Source organism: Bipolaris zeicola (assembly GCF_000523435.1).
Source record: "Bipolaris zeicola 26-R-13 unplaced genomic scaffold scaffold_236, whole genome shotgun sequence".
NCBI lineage: Eukaryota > Fungi > Ascomycota > Dothideomycetes > Pleosporales > Pleosporaceae > Bipolaris > Bipolaris zeicola.
In genome coordinates, this window is record NW_006912285.1 from 13,900 (window position 1) to 37,767 (window position 23,868).

A 23,868-nucleotide genomic window follows, 5' to 3' on the forward strand; every position below is an offset into this window, starting at 1 on the left:
CAGCCATGCCCCCTTTCGAGCATTGCCCCGCCGCTAAAGCGTAGTAAGCACAATTTTGGCAGTCGTTTCGCCTGCAGCCTGCTAGAGCCAAGCTGTGCATGCGCCCATTTCCCAACCCATCTATCCGCTTGCTGGTAGGGCAACAAAACTTCGTTGATTCCAGGCTGTATTCTGCCCTTCATGGAAAGCACACGCCTACAAGACCCTGACGAATGGAAGATAGCGAAGAAACATGATATTGATAGGGCTGCCGAAAGCGAGACTGACAACGAGGGGTACTCCAGTGAGTCGGGAAGCGAGGATGAAGAGGAGCATGAACAAAACATCAAACTCCAATTCGAGCGCATCATCGCTGGCTTTAGGGAGGGCAGGCTGAACATCGAAGCCATAACCAGCAAGCCAGACGAATACAACTACCTTGACCAAAGGACAAACGATCACAATCCGAGGAACCTCTTGCATATGATTGTAGAGGCAGGAAAAGACAGCGCGAGTGCGCTGAAGCCGCTCGTGGAACATGTGATTAAGCAGCATTGTCACCTCATGGAAGAAACGGACGGTGCTGGCACCACGCCGTTGCAGGCGGCCATCATAGGCGGCATCACCAAACTCGTGGAGTACATGTGCGATGTCTACAACGCTGAGGGGAATATTGATGTCGTTCTGGCGCTGCAGGACTCAAAGAATAACAATTGTCTTCACAAAGCCATGCTCAGCAAGCATAAATACGCGCGCAGAATTGCCCTCAAGCTCATCAAACGAGTTCACGATTCTAAGACGCTGGAAGCCCAGAACAACGAGTTCAAAACCCCGCTTCACATTGCCGTCGAGTGGGAACGCTGCACAGAATCGCAAATGGAAGTCGTGCGCGCACTAGTAAACGCTTGCGACGCTGCTCTGAACGTCAACGTGGGCGCCGACGTCGATCCGTGTCGGCTCTCGGTGTATCGATACCACGAGAAGACAAGACAAGCAGCAAAGAAAGCTGAAGCTGGGACCAAAGACACAAAAGAAGAACGCAGCGGCAACAAGACGAGCGACAAGACAGCAACCAGCAGCCGAAACACGAAAGAAAGTTATAAAAGCGTACCAGGAGGGCAGCAGATGCCAAAAGTTCCAGATCAGGTCCGTCCAGTCCCGACGTACGAGCTTAGTCGCTCCAAGGAGCACCCACAGGGCAGACATAGGGACCCAGCGCTTGAGCACCAGGATCTTCCAATGCGAGGAATTCAACGCCAGCCTACACGACTTGACACGGCCATCCCAAAAATTGCCCATCTGGATGAAACTAAGCCAGGTGGGAAAGTATCTGTGTCGATGTCGCCTGCTCTGGCCAAGGCGCCGGCCCCTGGCACTAACAAGACACCGAAGCATAAGGAAGTGGTCACAGAGGTGACGGCAAATGCAATTCGAGACTTTTTGAAGCTGTATTACATGGGAACCCAAGAAGATCACGAAAGTATTGTTTCATTTCTCTATGGACCAGTCCAAGGTAAGTCCATTAGCAGAGGCGAGCATTCGATTAGACTAAAGACGCAACAGAAAAGGAATTATACTGGTCATTGGCTGATGGACCCCCCCTGGTTTCATTGCAGAGGCTCCAAAAGATGAATTACGTCATCTTTGAAGATACCCTCAAATATGTGTTGCTTCCGAATATCCGAGTAGATAAACCTGCAGCTGCGGTTTCCAAGTTTCTCTCAAGGTCTACTGCCAAGGATACAGGCAAAGGTCGGGATGACTACACGGTAATTTTTGACTGGCTTCGTAGCAAGGGCGTAAAGCGAATATTCAATCTGTACATTGACGATAGTGAGGAGCCGTCTCACAGTGATGAGACCATTGAAAGAGCTCTCCAAGGAATTGAAGTGCTCAAGGTTTGGGATTGGCAGAGAACCGATCTCAGCTCCGAGGTCATAGTGAAAGCTGCCCCGAGTGTCAGTCAAGTCAACCTCTACTGGGGCGGAAACAATGCTGTCCTGCGCAGCTGGAGTGAGTCAGAGGGCCTCAACCAACTCAAAAATCTTGACACAGTTGTGCTTTATGCGACTCAGGTGCGCATTTTCCGAGTTTACAAAGGCTTAAACGTTGACTAGTATGCAGGGTTTGGAGACACGAGCGAGAGAGAAACGAAACTTGGATGCATTTTGCGCAAGACTGAAGCATAACAGAAGCCTGCTCATCGAAAGCGTAGAAAGCAAACAATCCAAAGATTCTAAGAATCAAGAACCACTCCCACCCACAATCAAAGTCCAGCGAGATGCATTGCCTTTGAAGAAGACGGAATTGGGAGAAGGACTGACAGCCACACAGGAGCAACATAAGGATCAACACAAGTGGCTGACATGCATGGATGATTTCGCAACCTTTATTCAGAACGTCGATCTGGATACTTCGCGCTTGAATGGCGTCGAGCCAAGGCCAGTCATGGTAGCTCTCATCGACGATGGATTGGATATCAACGAACAATCTGTAGTTGACAAAGTGATTGGAGGCCGCAGCTTTCGCAACCAGAACAATCTCAACGCGCCATACTGGGCAACTAGTGGCTTTCATGGTACCGTTATGGCGAGCTTGATCTGCAGAGTTTGCCCCAAGGTCCAGCTTTACGTTCTTCGCCTCGATGAGTATAAGGCCAAAGAGCAAGGGAAAAGGCAAATCACGGCTAAGAGCGCAGAAAAGGTATGTTCAACGCCCGTAAGAGTATTCCATTGCATCGATTAACTAGTTCCCTTTCCAAAGGCCGTGCGTGCAGCTATCGACCGAGGCGTAGACATCATCTCTATGTCGTGGACAATTGAGAAGACGGTTGACAATGAGGCCGACATCAAGAAGCTTGAACTTGCTCTGGACGAAGCGGCTAAGAAAAACATTCTCCTCTTCTGCTCCGCCAACGACCAGGCTACCGACGCCGATGGGAGTCATCCAGCTGCCAACCCAACACGCTTCAAGATCGGTGCCGCGACAGCATGGGGCACCGCCTGGCGCTGGACTCGGGCCTCGCATGTCGACTTCATCTTCCCTGGCGACCGGGTCATCAAAGACCGGCCTGGCAATGTGCCATTTGAGAAATGCAGCCTAGTTAGCGGCTCGAGCGTCGCGACGGCGTTGGCGGCAGGTTTGGCTGCTCTGGTACTATATTGCGTGCAGTTTTCGGCCTATCATCGCTATGCGATGAATCAGCACGGCAAGGGCGTCACGTTGGATGATTTTCTAGCTATGAAAACGCGTGATCGCATGGCGGAAGCATTTCATGCAATCTACACCACCAAGGACACCGATCATAAGTACATTGAAGTTTGGAATACTTTCGAGACGGCACCAAGAGAAGGAGAGGGTAAGGACAAGGATGCTAAACGCGAGATTATCGTGACCGTGGCGAACAAGCTGATTTCCAGGAGGAAGCTAGTGTTTAGTTCTTAACAGTTACTCTGGTGTCCGTCTTCAAACATTCAGTTGTGTGAAAAAGATTCTGTGATTTATTAGAACGACCAAATACATATGATGATCAAAACAGCAATGACACGCAGCTGTACTGAGCGCCGCGAATCGACACCGCCACGTAGCTCTAAGGCCAGGAATATGTCTGGGACGCAATTCTTATCCTAGGCTGCGCGATAGATACTTATTAGAGCTAGCCGGATCTAGGGTTCTGGGGAATGCCTGCCCACAGCTGGACGCTACGATTTGTAGGCACGTCAGCTTGAGCTGATGCCCAATCCACTGCCTGGGAGGTGCTTAAAGCGATACATCTCCAAGCCCTTCCAACCTTCCCCGTCCATGGTCCACATTACATGGAAGCCTGACCGTGTATTGTGCTGAGCGCAAGAGAAACGAGGAATTGAATCAGGAACTAATTTATCAACAACATTCAAAATCGTGACAGCTTCAGCACCGACTATGTTCAATATCAAGACATTCGATAATTCTGAGTTGAAAGACTTGATTTCCAATATTAAACTGACTTTGACTAGCACTGTTAGTTTTGATAAGCCGAGTGAGCTTATGTGAGCGGAGACATGATCCATGTGCGAAACAGATTAAATTTCCCGTCTAAAGTACGAACTCTCTTTTACCGAGTCGTATATAAATATCAACTACTCTACTTGATTATAACTGTATCCAAATCGTCTTCTTTACTTATTACTCTTGTATCATCATCTAAAATGTTTATATTTCCTATCGCCACTGTACTTCTCCTCGTGACACAAGTTGCTGGATTGGATGGTTGTAAAGATATTCGGACTTGTACTGGCGATGTACGCAACTAGACTCATACAAACTTTGCCTTTTACTGATTGGTATTGCTAGGGATGTAACCAGCCTGGTGCAGTGACGGATAAGTGCAACGTTTCTAACACTTGGTGCGCAGCCGCTGCACGCGATGCCTCCCTATCCCATTGCGTAGACGGCTCCTGTCAATCCGACGGATCCAAAAATATCTGTTACGTTTTTTGCTGTCCCCACGGCTAGAGCTGCTAGAGAAGAAAGGAATATTGAATAAACATGATATACTGCTAGTTTTGATCATATCCGCGTGACCATTCTTCTCTAATCAGAGCTCTCTTCTCTTAATCCTGTTAGTAGAGTTAGGGTAGTGCTCTAATCTTCTTTATTCTAGGTTTTTTTGTTTGTTCAGGTTTAACGTCCTATCTAAAATCCTCCCATGGGGCATGCGGACGGATGGGGCCCGGGGTTTATGGTGTTGTCACACCACCCAATCCCATCTATTCGCGGGAGTGTCTTCCAAAGCACAGTGTTCTTGCGTCTTCTGGTCCGCTAATTGACCAGTCGCCGCTGTCCTTTCCGCCGCTGGACAGAATCTCTATTCTAAGTGATAAGGTGGGCTGTCTTATATAGTGAGTGTCAGTGAGTTATGGCAGATGCCTGCTAGACTTCCTATGTGCTGTTGCCTTCTAGGACCTACAACCTTCAGGCCCGAGCTCTAGGCACCCAGTTGTTTCTGTTTGATATAAGGCGAGACAGTGGCAAGGCTCGACTAAGCCACGACACCGGCACTCTCACCAGCTTTTCTTGCGTTGATCAGAAATATGCAGTGGGGCTACACCTCCTGTCTAGCCTTGCACTCTCTCACAGTCGAAGTGCCTGGACACTTCGCATGCGAAGAGACAGCATAACCGTCCAGCGAAAGCCCGTTGTCGCTGTACGTGCTCGCGAGGCCGCCATACCTACAACCACGGGTGAACACCCATCAGCAAGCCAAACTCCATAGAACCCCGACGCAGGCGCAAGCCGCGCTACACTTATAAAAACCCGGCAGACGAGCCCCGCGCCCAGCACTTGTCCGTAATGTACTGCACATTGGTGGCTATCTGGTCGTGGCTGATGTGCGTGTTCTGCGTGCCGTACCAGTTGAAGATGCAGTACTTTGCGGCGGATGCACTATCACGCCTATGGAGGAAAATGCGGGGTATCCGTACACATAATCACGTAACAGTAAGCTTATTCCATTATCTCTAACTATCATCAACTAAGATTTTGGAATATCCAGCTGAGGATCAACAAGTTTAGCGAATCGCATGGCGACGTATATCTGTGCTACTACTGATCAACTACTATCAGACATCTTTCCGTAAGGAATTAGATTTCTTATTTCGAATATTACTAATAGCAAATGAGTTTTGAGATAATAATCAATTCACTAACGTTGTTCTTAACTATAGTGCCAAAAGATTTTGGTTTTACTATATCATTATCTATACTTGATCTAAGATGTTCTATAAAGTTGTCAGATTTAATAGGTGTTCAATAATGGTGGAGATGATTTATTGATTGTTCGTCCTCAAGCCGCTATCTGAGGGGCTTGGTGGTCTAATTACGTCGGGCTCAGGCGCCTTTCTTGGCGCGTCCTGATTGGCTAATTATAGGATCCGGGTACTCTGCCTCGTACCCAGATTATGCCTGTGACCATCATCCGAACTATCTCATATCTGACAAAAGTATACATAAAAGGCTTACCCACATTCCCGATACCGTGTGGTCAATTGATTAGTGCTAACTAATTCAACTCGCATAGAATTGAATCTTGCGGCTTTTACAATGTAATTCGGGACGAATTACACTATCGAGTAACCGCGTGACCAGATGATACTGTACAAGTTTCGCCATACAGGTTACATAGAGTCGTTAAGGACAGATTACCTATCAGGAACAGCACGTAGAATAAATATGGATCTTAGTACGCGCTTATCTATTACAAGAAATTTACTAACTTCTATAGTACTAGAAACCCTCTCGTCAACCGGTAAATATGGCCAGAATTTCACGGCCGATGAAAATATTGTCCTTTATTAAATGATTTACCGCGTGTGGTTTCCGTTGTTCGTGCATCTTTTCCCGAAAATTAATTTCCATTTCCAACATGGCATCCGCAGACCAACTTATCGGAGCCCTAGAGGGCCTCGACGCGAATTCCTTCGTTAACGAAGCAGAGCGCGTCCGTGCTATGGAGGCGCTGACCCTGGCCTTAAGCAAAGTACATAAGCCGTGGGACATTGTTTGGCAACACTGTTGGGTCAACCCAGCCACTAATGCATGCATCAAGACGTTGATTGATGCGGGTGTCTTCAGCAAATGGATCAAGACAGGAGGCGGAGAGAAGACTTGCACGGAACTGGCCGAATTAACAGGTGTCGATGTAGTGCTGATCCGTAGGTTACATCTCTGCTCTGCTTAACGCATGGCGAGCATTCTGACGATAATGCAGGACGCATGATTCGGCAAATTTCTGGACAGAATCTTGTCATCGAGACCGCCGAGGATAGCTATAAGCCTACACCGTGGGTATGCGCTCTCGTTGAGGATCAGGCCCTCGCCAACGTCTATGGTGAATTTTATGGCTTCGTAAATTCTCCCATGTTCAGGACTTTACCAGCCTACCTCAAGAAGACGGGATATAAGGTCCCCAATAACCCCAACGACTGCAACTGGCAGTTCATGAAAGGCTCAGATGAAAACCTGTTCCAATCCCTTAGCGCGAACCCTATTGCCGCAAGAGAATTCAATGATGCCATGGAGAGTCACTCCAGGCACAACCTAACGCCCTGGGTTGAGATTTACCCAACTGAGACTCTTGTGAAAGAGTCCAAGTCTGACCGGCCCCTAGTCGTTGATGTCGGTGGTAGTAAGGGCCACGACCTCACCAAATTCCATCTGCGACACCCTGACATCCCGGAGGGCAGTCTAGTGCTCCAAGACCTGCCCGATATTCTCAAGGAGTTGACTATTGACGACACCATCTCCATCCACCCTCATGACTTTTTTGAACCACAGCCCGTGAAAGGTGCCCGTGTCTACTTTATGCACAACGTGCTGCACGACTGGGAAGACACACAGGCGAAGCAGATCCTTTCTCACCTTGCGGAAGCTATGGAACCCGGATACTCGAAGCTTCTCATTCACGAAAGTTTGGTTAGCTCTGCGAAGCCGCTCGCTCGTGTGACAACGTCCGATATCACGATGATGGCTTGCCTTGGTGCGAAGGAAAGGACGGAGGCTGAGTGGCAGGCGCTGGTGGAAAGTGCGGGATTAAAGGTACTAAACATCTGGAGGCCAACCCACTCTGTAGAAAGTGTTATTGAGGCAGAGCTAGCTTGAAGTTAAGAAACCTCGGTTGTATGACCCAAATAGCTATTGCTTTATCTGCACTCGATATGATTGCCGCAGCGTAGCTAATAAAATCCAGCAGTTAATATTGTTTTATAAATGCAATGCTACAATAAACGCATTTTTTGTACAGGGAGTAATACTCTCATCAATGCAACATCATCCATCGCTCTCTATCAAGATGCTATTCGAAGCAAGATAAGACAACTGAGATTTTGTTGTCCAAACCCAGCCTAGGCAGTTTTGCTGACATCAAGAGGAAATTTTGTACGGCTAACAAGCTTTCCCTATCCCAGGGTGATGAACCCACGTAGATCGGGATCTCTCAAAATTCTACAATCTGTCTTATGGGCCCTCTCGACCCACCCAGTCTTTTGGCAGGCCTAGTAAGAAGATGTCAGGCTTTTTTTTAATGTTCTCGGGAGATGGTGGTCTTACATAGTCGCAGTACCAAAACAAAGAACATTTTCCACATCGATTCAGTAATATGGTCTTGTTGTCGCACCGATGGCACATTTTGATCTGGTTCATGGCACCTGAGTACTGTTGAATCCGGTCACTTAGTTCCAACAACTTATCCAACGCTATTGGAAAGATCTTTGTGATGTTCGATCACGTCAGTGTACGTGAAAGAGTATTGGGTATGGGGATGAGTTTTGTATACCTTCAGCATTTGTGGGTCTTGGAGTTTGATGCCAGTGTCTCCGTATGTAAACGTGTGGCGTTCCGCATACAGAACTGCGACGGTACACCCGTTTTGAACACTCGCTATATCAAGTTCACTGCCTCGACCAATCGTATTGAAGTGTAGAGATATTCTTTTGTCGTTGATATCCGCAAGCTCCAGCTCGAAATGATGGAGCGTGATGGAATTGGTAATTTCTCCCAGGAAGCACCAATGACGCATGGGTTGATAGGGGTCTTTAGTGTCTCGATGAAGCCCTGGAGAACTTAAGCTGCTGTATGGAAGAGCGGAGAAGTTAGGAAAAAATGTTTGATTGCGAAGACTTGTCAATTGTCCCGATTGGTGTATCTCCTTTGGTTTATCTCTTCTCCAAAGCCAGTGCTCGAAGTCTGTAGAATGAAACTGCGAAGGAACATCTTTCAATGACATCTTCCATTTCATTGATAAACCATAGAGCGAAAGCGTAGCGGGGTTTCGTGCTAATGCCGCGTACTCGATCACCTCGCTGCTGTCGGGACCGGAAGCTATGCGCCATGCCTTTACTGCTCTTTCCGCAAATATTCGTCCTCTCGCAAGGTCACCATTGGCGATAGCGATCTGAGCAGCATCGAGATATGCCCTCGGTAAACCAGCATCATCTGGCCCTTGTCTATCATGAAGTTGGATGTGTTCGTCCACATAGCGAAGGACTCGTTCGGAAAAGTTCATTGCCATGCATTCGCGGCCAACGAGGTCATCCAGGTATTGAATCCTCTTCAAGCGTTGATCATTTTCCTCGCTCTCCTCTGCTGGCAAGGAGCAAACACAGCATGCACACAAGAACCCAAGCTTGTCCTGCAGCTTTTGGCGGTGAACATCACGGATACCGTCGAGATCCAGGTAGTATATCGTAATATCCTCACCCTCGACGATGTCCCTTGAAGCATGCACAGTGTGCCGCCCAATACGTTTATTCCAATGCTTTTGTACATTATTATTGCAGCAATGGTTGATGCGACAGGCTTCGAGAAAGATTCCACCCGCAGTGCCGTTTTCCTCAATAGGAAGGGCGTTCGTTCGAATAATACTAAAAAACTGCTTAACGTTTTCTTCGTAGGGATACATATCGTGCAGGGGGAGGAATGATTGTCGTTCATATTCATCGAGGGACTCAACCTATCCAGATATATGTTTCTTTAGCCACTCCTCGCTCCGTTGTCCCTCTAGTGTTGTGACTACCGGACGTTCCGAAATGATTCGGGTACCTTTGGCGATATTCTTGGTTGCGACAAGCCCTTTACCCTTACCCTCAATGTCTTGTAGGATATACATAGAGCCGTACTTCATGCGTTAACGTACTCTCGATTGGCAGCGAGCGGAAAATCTAAATTGGCGGTACACTGGATAAGCCAAAGTGAAAATGCGTGTTTGGGCCAGCGACTAGCGGCCGAGCTCAGAAAGGCTTAAAGAAGAAAGCATAATATGTCAGCTAGTGTATGGTTGGTTAGCTGGGGAAGTTTAATATACTACAATCACTGGGCGCAGGTTGACTTTAATCGTTTCATTACACAACAGCGGCTCTTGGCTTGGATGGCGGTAGCCATTGGCATCCGGCCTGGTGGCTCACCTGCTCTCGACCTGCCGTCTCCGTCACTTGTGTCCGCCCACCTCTCCAAGATGTTGACCTCTCATATGCGTACACATACAGTCATTAGCGATTGTGGCTTCACCCCCGCAAGCAGCATTCCAAAAGTCCAGTTAGGATAACATTGAAGATTGACCAATCATATTGGTTATCCTGTAGCTGACTTGTTACGCTAAGATATTTTTGGAAGGTGGGCGGCTCAGAACCACTGCGCAGCTGTCGGTAGAGTTTCCAGCCAATCGCAGTGAGCCGCCATCCGCATCAATAGCAGTCAGCAACAGCATGAGCATGGGCATGAGCGTCAGAAGTATCAGCATCGGTTACTCAATAGGAAGAGACGATGATCGGCAGGCCAATCAACGTGAAGCGCAATTTCCATGAGCAAAAATCTACTAGATAACGTGTAAACGGCGACATTTATACTATAGGTGTGGTGAGTTTGATCCTGATCAAGCTGCAAGCACAGTACGCCAAGTCGACCCCACCTCTGATTGGAATCAATGCCGTTCGGAACGCATGGACAGTGACGTTGAGCTCCGTGCCACAGGTAGGTATTCTAGTTATAGCATCTACAACGATCAAGCATCAGAGGAATTACATGCATCCTCTACAATCGCTGACCAAAGTCAAGGAGAGATCTTCGTTAGGGTAAGACATTAGTAGCCTTGTCGATCGGCCCGCCTGTGTATGAAGAAATTGCATCCTTGTCCCAAAAGCCATGATGGAAAATGACCATCCCGATGATGTCTTGTAGCTTGTCATTCCTTGCATGATCGTAAATTTCTGCACTTTCATTGGAGCTGCCTATGGCTTATCGCATAATGTGGCGTCGAGTATAGGGTTGCGATGTTGTACGAGCTTCGTGGCGGGTGCTGAATGGCCACTGCTGCTGGGGGTTAGCGTCGTGCCGAGTATGTGTTCAGAATTGTTGCCTAAAGATGATGGTGCCACTACTATGACTATTGAGAACATACTCGCCGGCATCGACAAGTCTCCACATTTTCATTTTGTCTCGCATAGTATTGCATTATCTACTACTTCCACGAAATGCCAAAGAAGAAGCGATCTAGCTTTCTCTGCAAGCCTGCAATTACTGCATCATGTGAAATCGAGACATCCATGTTCCTCGATCAGCCCACCGAGAACAACGTCCATGCGGGAGAAGAGGTTGTTGTAGTAGACAATCCCCCAGCCACACCCAGCACGAGCGTGGGCAGTGAAGCAGGAAAAGACACAAGAACAGAGCCGGAAATGGACGAGTCTATGATATCGTAGGTTGAGGCCTAACTCTCCTCAGAATCTGAAACTCTTGTCTAATAATCGGTAGCCCTTACGCTTGTGCCCCCGTTGTCATTGATTGCGGCCCAGGGCTTGCCACCTATTGCGTACCAAAACACCTTTTACGTTCGCCGAAATGGTCAACTACTGATGCTGGAGGAACACTTCACCTCCAGGGAGTGAGTGCAGCTACAGGGCACACGCTTGTTCACTACCTTTACACCGGCACATATCAAACACTCGAAACAAAAAGCGATGACGCAGCCTCAATGACGCATATCAAGTTCAAACAAGCCCTCTTGGTATTTGCTATTGCTACCATGTACGAACTACCGGACCTTGAAGGCCTCGCAAAAGAGCAGATCAGAACACATGGTAGTCTCATGGCACTCGACGAAGTTCTAGACACTACGAAGAAGTGTACATGGTTTCCAAAGATGGCTTGGTCTTGGTTTCATGAGTACCTGCAGGATCGAGTCAAAGAACAATTCGACCTCGACTACGCGTACTTTACACGCAAAGTCTATATCAACAGTGTGGGTGATGGTGCGCTGCACAAGTTCATGACATGTCACCTTCTGGAGACATTTACTGAGAAGCTTACTCATGTACTACAAAAGTGGGAAGGCCATTGCGTGAATGAGGAGAGGGCTGATGCAGTGCTTGACGGAGTCGAGGATACAGCTGGACAAGCACAATGTTTCCCTCGCTGCGACGGCAAGCACCCGACAGCCTCGCGCATAGTGAGTCATAAGATGTCTTCCGAGTCTCTTAGGGAACTAGATCCTGCACTAGCTCCTGAACCAGAAAATAAAGAGGAATATGACCCGTGGTCGTTCTCGTTCAGCAATACTGGCAAGAACAAGAAGAAAAAGCAAAAAGGCGTAGTCGAGGAGCATCTGCTAGAGCCTGAGCCAGCAATCGACTCAGTGCTAGAACCAGTCCTCGAACCGGAACCTGTCAAGGAAGAAGATCCGTGGGGATTTGCCGAAACCACAATCAAGAGATCAAAGAAGAAGAAAGCAAAAGGTGAAACTAAAGATGAGGAACCTCAACTACCTGAACCAGGACCAGAAGCCCTGAGAATACTGACCCCTCTTCCTCCCGAAGCAGAGCCGGAACCTGTCGAGGAGCTGGCGGTTGATCCATTGGTGGGACTCAGCAAAATACAAGAGAAAAAAGACGATCCTTGGGGTGTATGGTGTGCTGCGATGACAACTGGGAAAAAAATGAAGAAGAAGAGCGGGAAAAAGGGGCTCAGGATCGAAGAACTACCGTCGCCAGCGCCAGAGCCAGAGCTTCTGATCGAGCCTGCACCTTCCCTACCCGTAGAGGAGAACGCAAACGACGGCTGGGGTGACTGGGGCGCGACCGTTGCTTCGGTGAAGAAGAGTAAGCAGAAGAAAGGCGTCGCTGTAATGATTTCAGAACCTCCACCAGAAGAGCCCATTCCAGAGCCCGAACTTGTAATCGATTCTGAGCCAGTAGCTGAACCAGAGACAGTCCAAGAGAAAGATGATTGGGGCGAATGGGGATCGAGTTCGATATGGGGTGGTGGCAAGAAGAAAAAGAAAAAGAAGGGCAAAACTGCAGAACCTGAAACCCCACTACCACCTCCGGAGCCTTCAGTGACTGAGACAGCGGTACAAGGATCTATGCCAGAGACATTAAGCGTGCTCTGTCCTCACCGCTCCTACCACCTTACAGAGGGCGATGGTTGGAAATCGTGCGAGCTGTGTCGCGCGATGATTAGGGAATTCGCGGCTAAATTCGCGGCTTAGCTAGAAAACTAGAACAAGGCAGTTTTGCCTCCGCATTAGTACCCATCACTGCATATATCTTGTTGTTGCGCAAAGGGTCATGTTCAAATCCTAGTATTAGTTGTACATGGCCGTCTTGCGATTCATTGCAGACCGCGTTAAGCACAATGCATAGTGGTCTCAGTCCATGATGAATAGCGATGTCTATGCAGGATGATGGTTGCGACTTATCTGCTATCGTGGGATGTTTCGTTACGATATAAGGCATCAGTGTGCCGAATTAGATGTAGACATTCATATGATTGCTTACGACTATACTGCTGGTTTCGGCTATATCTCTGCCATGGTTTATTCCGCTTGTCAATAAGCCTCGCGTTTCTGTCCCCACCCTCTGAGGACGAGAATTATGGCCACTATCATCCCGACCCAGGGCAGTCAAGTACAATTGTTAGATTTGGCACAAGTAGCCCGATATTTTACCTGCCTTGAGATTGGAGCCTAGTTTGACTCCGGGCATTGCATTGATCCTCGTCGTCTTGATTCCATCACTTGACATCCTTTGCACACACAGGTATGATCCCAGAAGACAAAAGGTTGCTTATCTTTTTAGAAGGAATACTCGTGAAAGTGTTTCCTCGCGAACAAATTTAGATAAAACCCTCGGATTATCCTATTGGTCCCGAAAATCTGTACTTAAGAACTTCTTCTCGAACGTTCGTAGATATTTATCGAGTCAACCCCATAAACAGCGATATCTAAGCTCCACAAGCTCAGTCCTCACACAGAAAGAGCGATGGAAGTTAGACGTCGATGTGGTCAGGGCTATGATTGAATTTGCAAAGGAAACTTGACGGCTGCAACGCAGCGAACAAGGCATGGCAAGGACAGAACAAGAAGAGAAGGACGAGCGAATACAACAGAGGTAGCTGGCATTGCGAAGAGATATGAGGATTATTCTTCATCACAGAACACAGCATATAGCCCCAAATACTGAATTCAAATGCTTGTTGGGTTCGCGACAGCACCCTGGAGCAGCTTGGGGCCTTGTCGCACTTAGCTGTCCACAGGCCAAGGGCTTGGATACTTGGCGTGGCGTGCGGCTGATTAGAAACCTTGGTATTGTCTTTTCTTGATCTAGAGGCTATCATTACCAGGTACACGTCAGATGTCATGCATTGCATGACTCTACTAGCATTGGGCGTGCACCCGAGCGGGCACCTTGTGGCTTTGGTAGCGAGGTAGTCTTGCCCCATGCTATAGGAGGCGAATTCAAGATCGCCATGCAGCTAGGGGCAATCATGCCAAAATCTGAGCCTGAATCCCATGTCTTGAACCTCGAGTCAGGAACCTTGAATGCTAAACCCTGACTTCCAGGCCTCGACCTTGCTATCTGCCTTGGCATGCTCGTCTGTCTCAGGGGCTGGGAACCGCTGGAGTGCCTTAACTCGTCAAAGTAGGGCCTCTTGCAAATGACAGCAGCCAGGCTACTAGCAAGCGTCGCAATCCACTATAATTGGGCGCGCTTGCGTGCTCGGGGTAGGATAGCTCCTAGTTAGTATGGCGTAGCCCACGAACTCTATTGCCTGCCCTCCAATCAGCTTTCAAGCCCAGTCAGAAGCACGGTCGTTGCCTACACCTACCGTCGGAGAAGCGAAACACTAGGTTATTAGTAAGTCTGCATGGAATGCCACCACTGCGGCCTGGGGAAGCGGGTACCGAGACCGGAAAGCGATGCTCCCTAAATGGCTCACTCTTCAGCACCACCAGCGTATATATGTGCTATACGGCTACCAATCATGCGTCCTGCACTTGATCCTACGGAGTCTACAAATATCCACTTGTTACCACTCCTCCAGGTGGAAGTGGCCCGTTGATGAACACCTGATCGAAACAAGAAACCCCAAACTGGCTCCTGTCAGTCATGTCGATCGACCCGACCAGTGTTATGGTACGTTTAATCCAACTATGTCGCATATCGAGCACATACCTGTTTCTGTGTCTAATGCTGTGAAGGTCATTGAGTGGTGTTTGTATGTGACGAGTATCATGCTTGCCGGTTGTCGGTTTGGGGTGCACATTCAAAATAAGACGACGTCAATGTTCGTAGCCGACATGTGGCTTGGCCTCGCCGTCGTGAACTGCACTGCGTTGATTGCTTGCGACACTGCTACATACAGAGCAAATGAAATGAGTAACTTCATCTCACCTTCGGAACATGTTCGCAGAGTGCGTGTTCTCCTGCTTGTAGTTCATTCCTAAAACACACAAAATGCTAAAGCTACGAGCAGCTCCGACACGCCACAATGTACTTATTTGACGGCGGACTGTTCATCCCTAAATTCAGCATGCTGGCATTCTATATACGCATCATTCCGGCGACGTCACCTAAGATGCGCAAAGGGCTATGGGCAGTGGTATGTTTTGTGATAGTTGCAGCTATCACAGCCTATGTCGCCATTACGTTTTGGTGTGGCACTGACATAGCTATCAACTGGTCAGACAAGCCGGATGCTTGCTCTGCTTTCAGCGCAAAGCCACTGGGCCAGCTTACTTGGTCCCTCAACATTATCTCCGAGATTTTCAGTGAGAATACACCTAGACACTTTGCTATCAACACTGATGTTCGATGACAGTATTCTTCTTGCCACTTCCAGTCATCAAGAGCCTGAACTTCAGATATCGGCGCGAGAAGGCGGGTTTGCTTTGCATGTTCATGCTTGGTAGCTTGACTATCACGTCTAGTCTTGTACGCTTTGCCGTGCAGGATCTTGTAGTGAACAACCTGCCTATGTGTAAGTAATGCAAGGTTTCATATTATAGAACTCTGAAAGCTAATTTCCTGGGTCGATGAAGACGTTCTTGCCATGGCCGAATATACCATCTCTATCATGATCATCTCGTGCCTCTCGCTCCGTCCCCTTCTCCGCAAGATCCACCGCATTGCCACCGACAGTGGCCAAGGCAGTTCCCGAACGCCACCCTTCTCCCGCTCAACCAAAGGTTTCCATCGTAGTAACGCGAAACAACACTGTGACGTCAATAGTGCCCAAATCTCCTCAAACTGGCGAAAGGGCCGGCCCAAAGGCCCGGTGTATATGGAGGGTGCGATAGCGGAAAACGGGTATGGTAGCGAAGTGGAATTAACGGAATTAAAGACAGAGCGAATATACAAAGCTGGAGAAATTATTGCAACGAGCGAGAGAGATAATCTTAGCATAAGCGATAATGAGAGGAATAGCGTTAAAGGTAAGAAGCAGCCTAGTCTAGATCCTTCAACGCTATAGTACGAATGATACAGAACTCTACCATTAATCTTGTTATTCTTCAAATTCAAACTTGATAGCTTGAGTTGGGTATATATCTAGTATAAAGCTTACTAGGATTTTTTTCTAGAAAAGTATAGTTGGTTTTGATCTAACTAAATGAATATAGAATATTCATTATTCTATAGATATGAGAAAAAATATAGCCTATACGAAGAACCCTATATTACTTCTGGCTTTAGCTTTCTAAGAAACATCCATGTAAAATGTCCGCCTAGAAGATAGTGCTTTCTAGCCTAGGGAAGGTCGGCATCACATCTGAATCTGGGATTTGACCAAGATAACCCGCCACAAGCTCCGACATTCCAAACGACATTGCCTTCTGAATCCACGCTTCCATCTCCACTTCACGGAACTCGTATCCCGTTTGGCGCTCGAGATATCTCCTAGCTTCCGCAACTGGAAGCACTACTTCGCCAGTAGGGTGCACAAACTCCACCGGTCCAGGTTGCCTTTGCCTCAAGACGCCTTGGACAAGCTCCTGGGCTACCCGCTCCACAGACACGAAGTCGAACCAACCTGCCCAGCCCTGCATGCGCGGAATCGTACGCATTTTCCGTGAAAGATTCATCACATTGTGGACAATGTCGAGGGCCGGCGCCCCTGGACCAGTGATGCTAGAAGGGCGGTAGATGCGGGCGGGTAGACCGGTCTTCTCAGCTGCAATCTCGAGTAAGACCTCGCTTGCCCACTTGGATGACACGTAGCCGTCAACTGAATCCGGGCGTGTTTCCTTCAGGGTCGTGGCCCTCAGTTCGGGGACACTGCCACTTCCTTGCGTCTCAAGGATGGCGCCCACGCCGGCTGTCGAGACGAAGTGCAGCACGGCCGACGAACGAGAGTCGAGGCACAAGCGCACCAGCTCCCTCGTAGATCCAACATTGGTGTCGCGTAGGGCTTCGTATGGCTTGAGGAAGGACACGTCGGCGCCATTGTGTACGACAGCGGCTGCGTCCACGAAGAGAAGGCGCGCCTCATCCTCACCGAGGCCAAGACGTGGTTGGGCGAGGTCTCCGGAATACAATCGCACCTTTGAGAACTTGCGTTGAAGGGCCCTTGCATTCTCTCCGTGAATATCACGGACAGCGAGACAATGGATCTCTTGTATCCGCGGCGTCTCTTGGAGGGCTTTGACGATGGCAGTACCGAGGAAGCCGGTAGCACCTGTCACGATGACGCTTAGCGAGCTTCCGAGGCCTGAGCGTTGGAAGGCAATTGGCGTCATTCGGGGTGTCTTCAGCAAGGAAGGGGGAAGAGCGGTCTCAAGGTTCCAGTCGATGCGAGCTTCGGTGCTGATGCCTGGTGTTGCCTTGGGGCTTCCAATCCTCTGCGCCAGGTCCCCTAGAGAGTGTATCTGAAACAGATCTGCAAGTTTGATGTCTATCCCGAACGTTCTTCTCAATTCAGCCTGGAGCCGAAGCAATAGCAGTGAGTTCCCGCCGACGGAGAAGAAGCTCGAATCTCTAGTGATTCGAAGTCCAGTGTGGCCGAGAATACCTGACCACACGTCTTTTACTCGAAGCTCTGTGGCAGTGAGTTCGGTTACATTCGTCAGTCGCTGATCCACGGTATTTGCAATCGGAAGGTCTGCCAAAGCCTTTCGGTCCAGCTTTCCACTCATTGTCAGTGGCAGAGCAGCAACGGGAACCAGCCGTGCAGGCCGCATATATGTCGGTAGAGAAAGGCTGGCGAGGACGGAATCGAGGTACATTTCTGCCTGCTCTGGCACGCGATCGGTAGCAAAGACGACGTGTCCGACAAGAAATTGCTGTTCTCCTTCACCCCGCAAGCTAATCGAAGCTTGTGCAATGACACCAGCTGCTGTCGCTAGTATCGAGTTCGAGATCTCTGTAAGCTCAATGCGTATGCCCCGCAATTTGACCTGAGAATCGTCTTCTATGCGTCCCATATACGTCAACTGACCATCTAGATCCATGCGGGCTGTGTCTCCAGTCAGATACCATCTTGCCGTCGGTTTGCCAGCGCTTTTCAGGAATCGTGAGGAAGCTCCGGATACGAACTTTTCATCCGTTAGCGGCTTATTGTTGAGGTAGCCCGTTGCGACTGCCCGTCCGCTGACAGCAATTTGACCAGAGCAGCCCAGAGGAACCGGCTGCACTGCATCATTAACCAGACAGACGTTATATCCCGGGATGACCCTGCCAATTGGCACTGTCGCGTTAGCGTTGACTGCCACTTCGCTGCAATCAACCTGGCCCATGTTTGATGCGACTGATAGCTCAGTAGGGCCTAGTCATCGTATTAGCAACCCCAATTCGTTTCATACAACAATAATATACTGACCGTATGCGTTCCAGACTTCTAGGCCCTTGACATTCAGGTCCCTGAAGGACGAGCGCAGCTCCGAGGGAAATGCTTCTCCACCACACATAGCGATCCGCCACGACTCACAACGACTGAGCGAGTCTTTTCCATACTGGAAGATGACGGAATACTCTGAAGGGGCCATGAGGGTCAGGCTGACCTTTTCGCGAAGCATGAGTGTGGCGATGTTGCTTGATTCCTGCCGGTTGCTGGTCACAATGAGAGTTCCACCATTTGCCAATGCGTAGAAAATCTGCGCCAGCGAAGCATCGTAACCCAGAGCACTTTGCTGCAAGACTATCTCTCTGCCAAGATTCATGGCCGTGGTTGCTGCCTTGATATGAGCCAAGAAGCTGGCATTTGAGAGCACAACGCCCTTTGGCTTTCCAGTCGAACCGCTGGTGAACATAATCAAAGCTGTTTCCGCTGCAACCGCATTGTCACTTAATTGGATGGATTCTCCCAGTTTTATGTCTGAGATTTTTATCGACTTGGTAGAAGGGTTAGCCGCGATTAGCGTGGGGATGCGTGACTCAGTGGCTTTGTTGTGGATAATAATACAGATCGATCCATCATAGATCATGTTGGCCAGTCTGCTGTCGGAATTGCGCTCATCAAGCGGGACATATATGGCCCCAATCTTAAGTATTGCAAGTAGTGACAGTATCACATCTGCGGAAGGGCCGCTTGCCACACCAACCCGAGACCCTCTAGTGACACCTTGATCTAGCAGAGCTTGGCCGACAGCGTCGACTGTTCGTGCCATTTCGGAGTAGGTGTATGATATGTCGCCGTCTTTGATGGCTATTTGCTCGTGATATTGCGACACCATTTGACCGACGCGTGCAGTCAATGTACTCGGCCAATCAAGTGGTGATTCCATGCCAATACCCAGTTGCACCGCTTGCTTGACCAGCGCTTCGGGGTATACGGGGCAGTCCGACACATGTGTTTCTGGTGACTCCGAGAAAACCTCGAGAAGATTGATGAATGTCTTCAGGAACGTATGGGCAGAGGTTTTATCGTAGAGATAGTCCTGCATGGACAGCGTCAAACCGGCACGCCCGTCTTCTTCGTCAATAGTTAAAATGAAATCAAACGGGTGCCGTGCGTCCTCATAAGCCAAGTACTCGAAGGCGATATCTGGGCCGAGAGTCTTCTGTTTGATCGCCCCCATACGGTAGTTGACGAGTATCTGGAATAGCGGCAGATGGGATGTGGACGTTTCCACGCCAATGTCGTCTAAGATGACATCCAGAGGTACGCCACTGTTCCCGAGGGCTGAGTAAACAGCTGTTCGTGTGCTCTGAAGGCAGGCACTGAATTCTTGATCGACAGTGCCATCGGACTTGAAACGCAACGGAAGTGAGTCAAGTAACAGGCCGATTGTTTCCATGAAGGCCTGGTCCGAGCGGTTGGCGTCTGTGATGCCAATGCAGACATCATCAATCTTCAGCAACCTACGAGCCATAATCTGAAGAGCCGTAAGGTAGAAATGAAAAGTCGTACTCTTGTTATCAACCGAAACTGTCTTGATGCGGGCCGCAAGAGCCTGGTCCAACTCAATGAAGGTTTCTGTAGCTTCGTATCGGTTGAGCGACTTCCTGTTTGTGACTTTGGCGAACGGAAACAACGGAATAGGTCGTGGCAGGTCGACGAAGCTACTATTCCAGAACTGACGTTTGGTTTGAATGGCTGGGGAGTCTAGGTCTGCTCGCTGCTTGACTGCAAAGTCGAGGTAATCAATGGACTGGTATACACGCTTGGGCAGATTGACATAGAAGCGTTCTACTTCTTGTAGAAACAACTGCCAGCTTACGCCGTCCATGATGATATGGTGATAACCGAATATGATCTCATGATAATTCGAACTGTATTCCAGAAGTGTTGCAATGAAGACATCTTCGCGTTCAAGATCATAGATATGCTTAGCAATCATGAGAGTCTCTCGCGCAGAGTCCACGTCTTCACGAGCATTGGAAACCTTCTTCAGTTGAAAAGGGGACGATTTTGCTACCGCCTGCATTGGATGGCCCGTGTATGGATCGGTGTAGAAGCCAGTACGCAAAGCCTGATGCTTATGAATGACAGTTTTGAGTGCGACCTCGTAGCGGTCGATGTTGAGCGGGCCTCGCAAACGATACGATGTGGTGCAGTTGTAGGTTGTCTTGTCCTGCAGTAGCTGATATGGAAACCACATTCGGGATTGACTAGAAGACATTGGATAGACCTGCTCAAACGGCGTCGTCTCATCTTCGTTGTCCGATGTAAGATCCGTAGAATGTGACAGATTGGTGTTATCAAACAGGTCTGACGGATCCGAGTCTGAATCCCTAGCCAGCCCGGAGTTGCTCTCGGACGGTGTTTCGCTCGCTTCATCTTGTTCAGGTTCTCTTTCGGCGAGAAGGTCGGCACCAACTTCCTCACACACTTCACGAGGATTAGCGCCCTCGTCTCAACGCGACACTGTGGATACTGAAGACTTACAGTTCGCAACCGAAGCGCCGCCCAGCACTTTCAACACTGGCATATCCTTTCCTACCTCTTTCAAAAACCAGGTCCGGATTTCCACGGCGGCGAGCGAGTCAACCCCCAAGTCGATGATGGCAACGGTCGGGTCTAGGCTTCCCTGCGCCAAATGTAGCATAGTTTCCAAATGAGCAGAGAATGCCTTCTGCAAATGATCGACGATACTTGCCTTGTCCTGGCTTGCATTCAAAAGTCCCTTGATCGTTTCAGACGAGCCAGCTATATTCTTGCCTGCAGATTCCTTGTTGTTCAATGCTCTGTGATGCGAAAATCGTGCATCCCTGTGCCATGGAAGTGGGTTTTGTGCGTTAGGGCTCCAACGATTCAAGCCCGTGGATATTTGCACGAGGGATCCACATTCTGGCTTACTGGCGGCCACGGCTTCCGTGAACATATCATGGACATCGTGCTCGGAGATGGGCAGATATCCCTGCCTTCGGAGGCTCGCATATATCTCCGCCCCTTCAATACGGTTGACATATCCGATACCATAGAGAACCCCAATGTCAAGAACAGAAGCTGCTAGACCATGACTGCGGCGTTGCGCAGCTAGGCCGGACATGTACTAGAATGGATTAGGACTCAAGGTATTATGATGCAAGCGAAAATCACTTACCAAGTTAGCAGCAGTATAATTTGATTGACCCGAGTTACCGCCCACGCAGGTCAGAGAGGAAAGCATGATCATGAAGTCGAGCGTTGGCTCATTGAAGACGCAGCTCAGATTTCGAGACCCATCCAGCTTCGGCCTGAGAGCCCTCTGCAGGCTTTCTAGAGTCATGGATCCAAATAGTTCATCTGATAGAACCATGGCACCCTGGACGACACCACTGATCGAAGGAAGAAAACTCTCTACATCCGCTTTGACCTTTTGGACTGCTTCAAGACTTGTAACATCCAAAGAAGCAAGGTGTATTGTGAGGCCCAATTTTCTCAATGGCTCTGCCCATGACTGAGCTTTCTCTGGGGTCCTATTTATCGACTTAGTTCAGGCTGTCACGCCAAGGGAAACTTGATGGAAGTGTGGCTCACCGGCTAGCAACAACAAAGTAACGTGCTCCATGTGCGGCCATGAGTCGGCATAAACTCTCTCCCAATTCGCCTGTCAAGCCAACTAGTAAGTAGGTCTTGGCCCCACTCAGGTAGAAATCCAGCTTGAGCGGTCGTACTTTCAGTGCAACCATAGGCTCTTTCCTCCAATTCACCATTGTAAGATATGGCTGCGAACCTTGGCCAACTAACGCACTAAGGGATTTTATCATTAGGCTGTCAGTCTCAACCTGTCCTTTGATAGCACTCAACCCTAATTCACGGAAGGATGTGAAGGCTGTGGTTATAATAGTGTCAAGTATACTTCCCTTTTCTATGTGCTGTGGGGTAGCTGCGAATAGTTTGAATGTAGCGAAGCACGTTTTTTCCTGCAAGAGGTTCCCAAGGATGGATTTGGAGCTGCCAGAAATATCGATAACAACTCCAGAAGCAGAAGGCAGAGCCTCTGCTACTGCGCGGTTTGTGGAACGTGGATGTATGAATGTAAGCCGTGGATCATCCTGGGCTCGTTTAGAATCGCTCGTCACGTTAATCACAAGAACCCCATCGCTGGCCGGCTGTAGAAGCGAAATGGCTGATATGAGCAGATTGTCTGGCTCAATGATAATGACTGGTCTTTCACGATGAGAATTGACAATCCGCGAAGCAACAATTGCTCTGAGGAACAGAGCAAGAACCATATCGTCGGGCAACATTGTTGTCGGCTTAAGGTCCTGGGTCCACGATGGCGGTATCATTACATTCGACGAGCACATGTCAGAGAAGAACAACACTCGTCGACCAGAGGCGATAGTACCGATACCGAGGAACAGGTTCGAGTCCTTGCTGACATTGATTGCCCACACGCTGCTGTACGAGACTGTGACTGCAACCTTGTGTTCTTCTTGATGGCTGATTGAACTCATCACTGTACCAGAGGAAGAGGAAGAGGAGGATGCTTCATATACGAAAGGCCTGGTTTCCCCATTCAAGGTCAATTCCACGGTCGCATGCGCCATGTTCTCTGAGTAGTTGACAGCTCTTCTCCTAGAATTGAGACGCCTGTTCATGTCTGGGATTGGCTTAATTCGGGGGAGCATGACTTTGCCTTGGATAATCGTAATTTCGTCTTCAGTCATCCACAGAGTCGACGAAACCTCATCCTCATGCTCTGTTGGGTATACAAATCGCAAGAACGTTTCTGCAACCAGCTCTCCCATTCCAATGAGGGTGTCGATGTCGAGAAACTGGAGCCGGAAATTTGGGGTCTCGCTTTTGGCCGTTCGTGCAAGGCCAACTGAAGCTGAATGATATGGGTTTGCGCCTCCGTAAAATCCATTTAGAAGCCACAGTAACGACCGTCCAGGGCTCATAAGTGTTTGAAGACCGGAGAGACTAGCTGAGCTAATGTTTTCCAGAATTGATTGGTCGAGATCAGCAAGCAGTACCACCTGGTTGACGCCAGAGAGCAGTTGCGGAGTGACCCTATCCAGACTCTCCACGTAGGAAGTCTCGCACCCAAGCGATGAGAGTACAGACTCAAGACAGCTCCGTATCTGGTTTGTCTCCGCTCTCCTTCCACCAATGATCAAGACTGGGCCTGAAATTCTATCCTCAATCCCTGACAGGATTAAGGTCGAAATCGACCTTAATCCCAGATTTCTTGGCGAGTTTGCAGACCTTAATCCT

General features: G+C 49.0%; 7 protein-coding genes across 7 annotated transcripts; 5 read left to right on the forward strand and 2 right to left on the reverse strand.

Annotated features, from left to right (window-relative positions):
- Positions 1 to 180: 180 nt before the first annotated feature.
- Positions 181 to 3,423, forward strand: COCCADRAFT_107650 (uncharacterized protein; the record flags this gene model as incomplete). Its single annotated transcript, XM_007718495.1, has 4 exons — positions 181 to 1,492; positions 1,543 to 2,054; positions 2,104 to 2,682; positions 2,743 to 3,423. 4 exons carry the CDS (start codon positions 181 to 183, stop codon positions 3,421 to 3,423), a joined length of 3,084 nt encoding a protein of 1,027 aa, XP_007716685.1.
- A 2,959-nt stretch (positions 3,424 to 6,382) lies between these two features.
- On the forward strand, positions 6,383 to 7,617 carry COCCADRAFT_8716 (uncharacterized protein; the record flags this gene model as incomplete). The annotated part of the gene is made up of 2 exons (XM_007718496.1): positions 6,383 to 6,671; positions 6,728 to 7,617. 2 exons carry the CDS (start codon positions 6,383 to 6,385, stop codon positions 7,615 to 7,617), a joined length of 1,179 nt encoding a protein of 392 aa, XP_007716686.1.
- A 296-nt stretch (positions 7,618 to 7,913) lies between these two features.
- On the reverse strand, positions 7,914 to 9,622 carry COCCADRAFT_40565 (uncharacterized protein; the record flags this gene model as incomplete). The annotated part of the gene is made up of 4 exons (XM_007718497.1): positions 7,914 to 8,009; positions 8,065 to 8,223; positions 8,291 to 9,466; positions 9,530 to 9,622. 4 exons carry the CDS (start codon positions 9,620 to 9,622, stop codon positions 7,914 to 7,916), a joined length of 1,524 nt encoding a protein of 507 aa, XP_007716687.1.
- A 1,785-nt stretch (positions 9,623 to 11,407) lies between these two features.
- Positions 11,408 to 11,818, forward strand: COCCADRAFT_74152 (uncharacterized protein; the record flags this gene model as incomplete). Its single annotated transcript, XM_007718498.1, has 1 exon — positions 11,408 to 11,818. A coding segment is annotated over one exon (411 nt), but the record flags the coding sequence as incomplete, so codon positions are not given.
- A 150-nt stretch (positions 11,819 to 11,968) lies between these two features.
- COCCADRAFT_107641 (uncharacterized protein) lies at positions 11,969 to 12,286 on the forward strand (the record flags this gene model as incomplete). The annotated part of the gene is made up of 1 exon (XM_007718499.1): positions 11,969 to 12,286. A coding segment is annotated over one exon (318 nt), but the record flags the coding sequence as incomplete, so codon positions are not given.
- A 2,608-nt stretch (positions 12,287 to 14,894) lies between these two features.
- On the forward strand, positions 14,895 to 16,285 carry COCCADRAFT_29846 (uncharacterized protein; the record flags this gene model as incomplete). The annotated part of the gene is made up of 6 exons (XM_007718500.1): positions 14,895 to 14,921; positions 14,987 to 15,199; positions 15,262 to 15,556; positions 15,607 to 15,765; positions 15,827 to 16,219; positions 16,272 to 16,285. 6 exons carry the CDS (start codon positions 14,895 to 14,897, stop codon positions 16,283 to 16,285), a joined length of 1,101 nt encoding a protein of 366 aa, XP_007716690.1.
- A 225-nt stretch (positions 16,286 to 16,510) lies between these two features.
- On the reverse strand, positions 16,511 to 23,800 carry COCCADRAFT_29847 (uncharacterized protein; the record flags this gene model as incomplete). Its single annotated transcript, XM_007718501.1, has 5 exons — positions 16,511 to 18,546; positions 18,601 to 21,051; positions 21,109 to 21,715; positions 21,767 to 22,121; positions 22,183 to 23,800. Coding segments are annotated over 5 exons (7,067 nt in total), but the record flags the coding sequence as incomplete, so codon positions are not given.
- Positions 23,801 to 23,868: the final 68 nt, after the last annotated feature.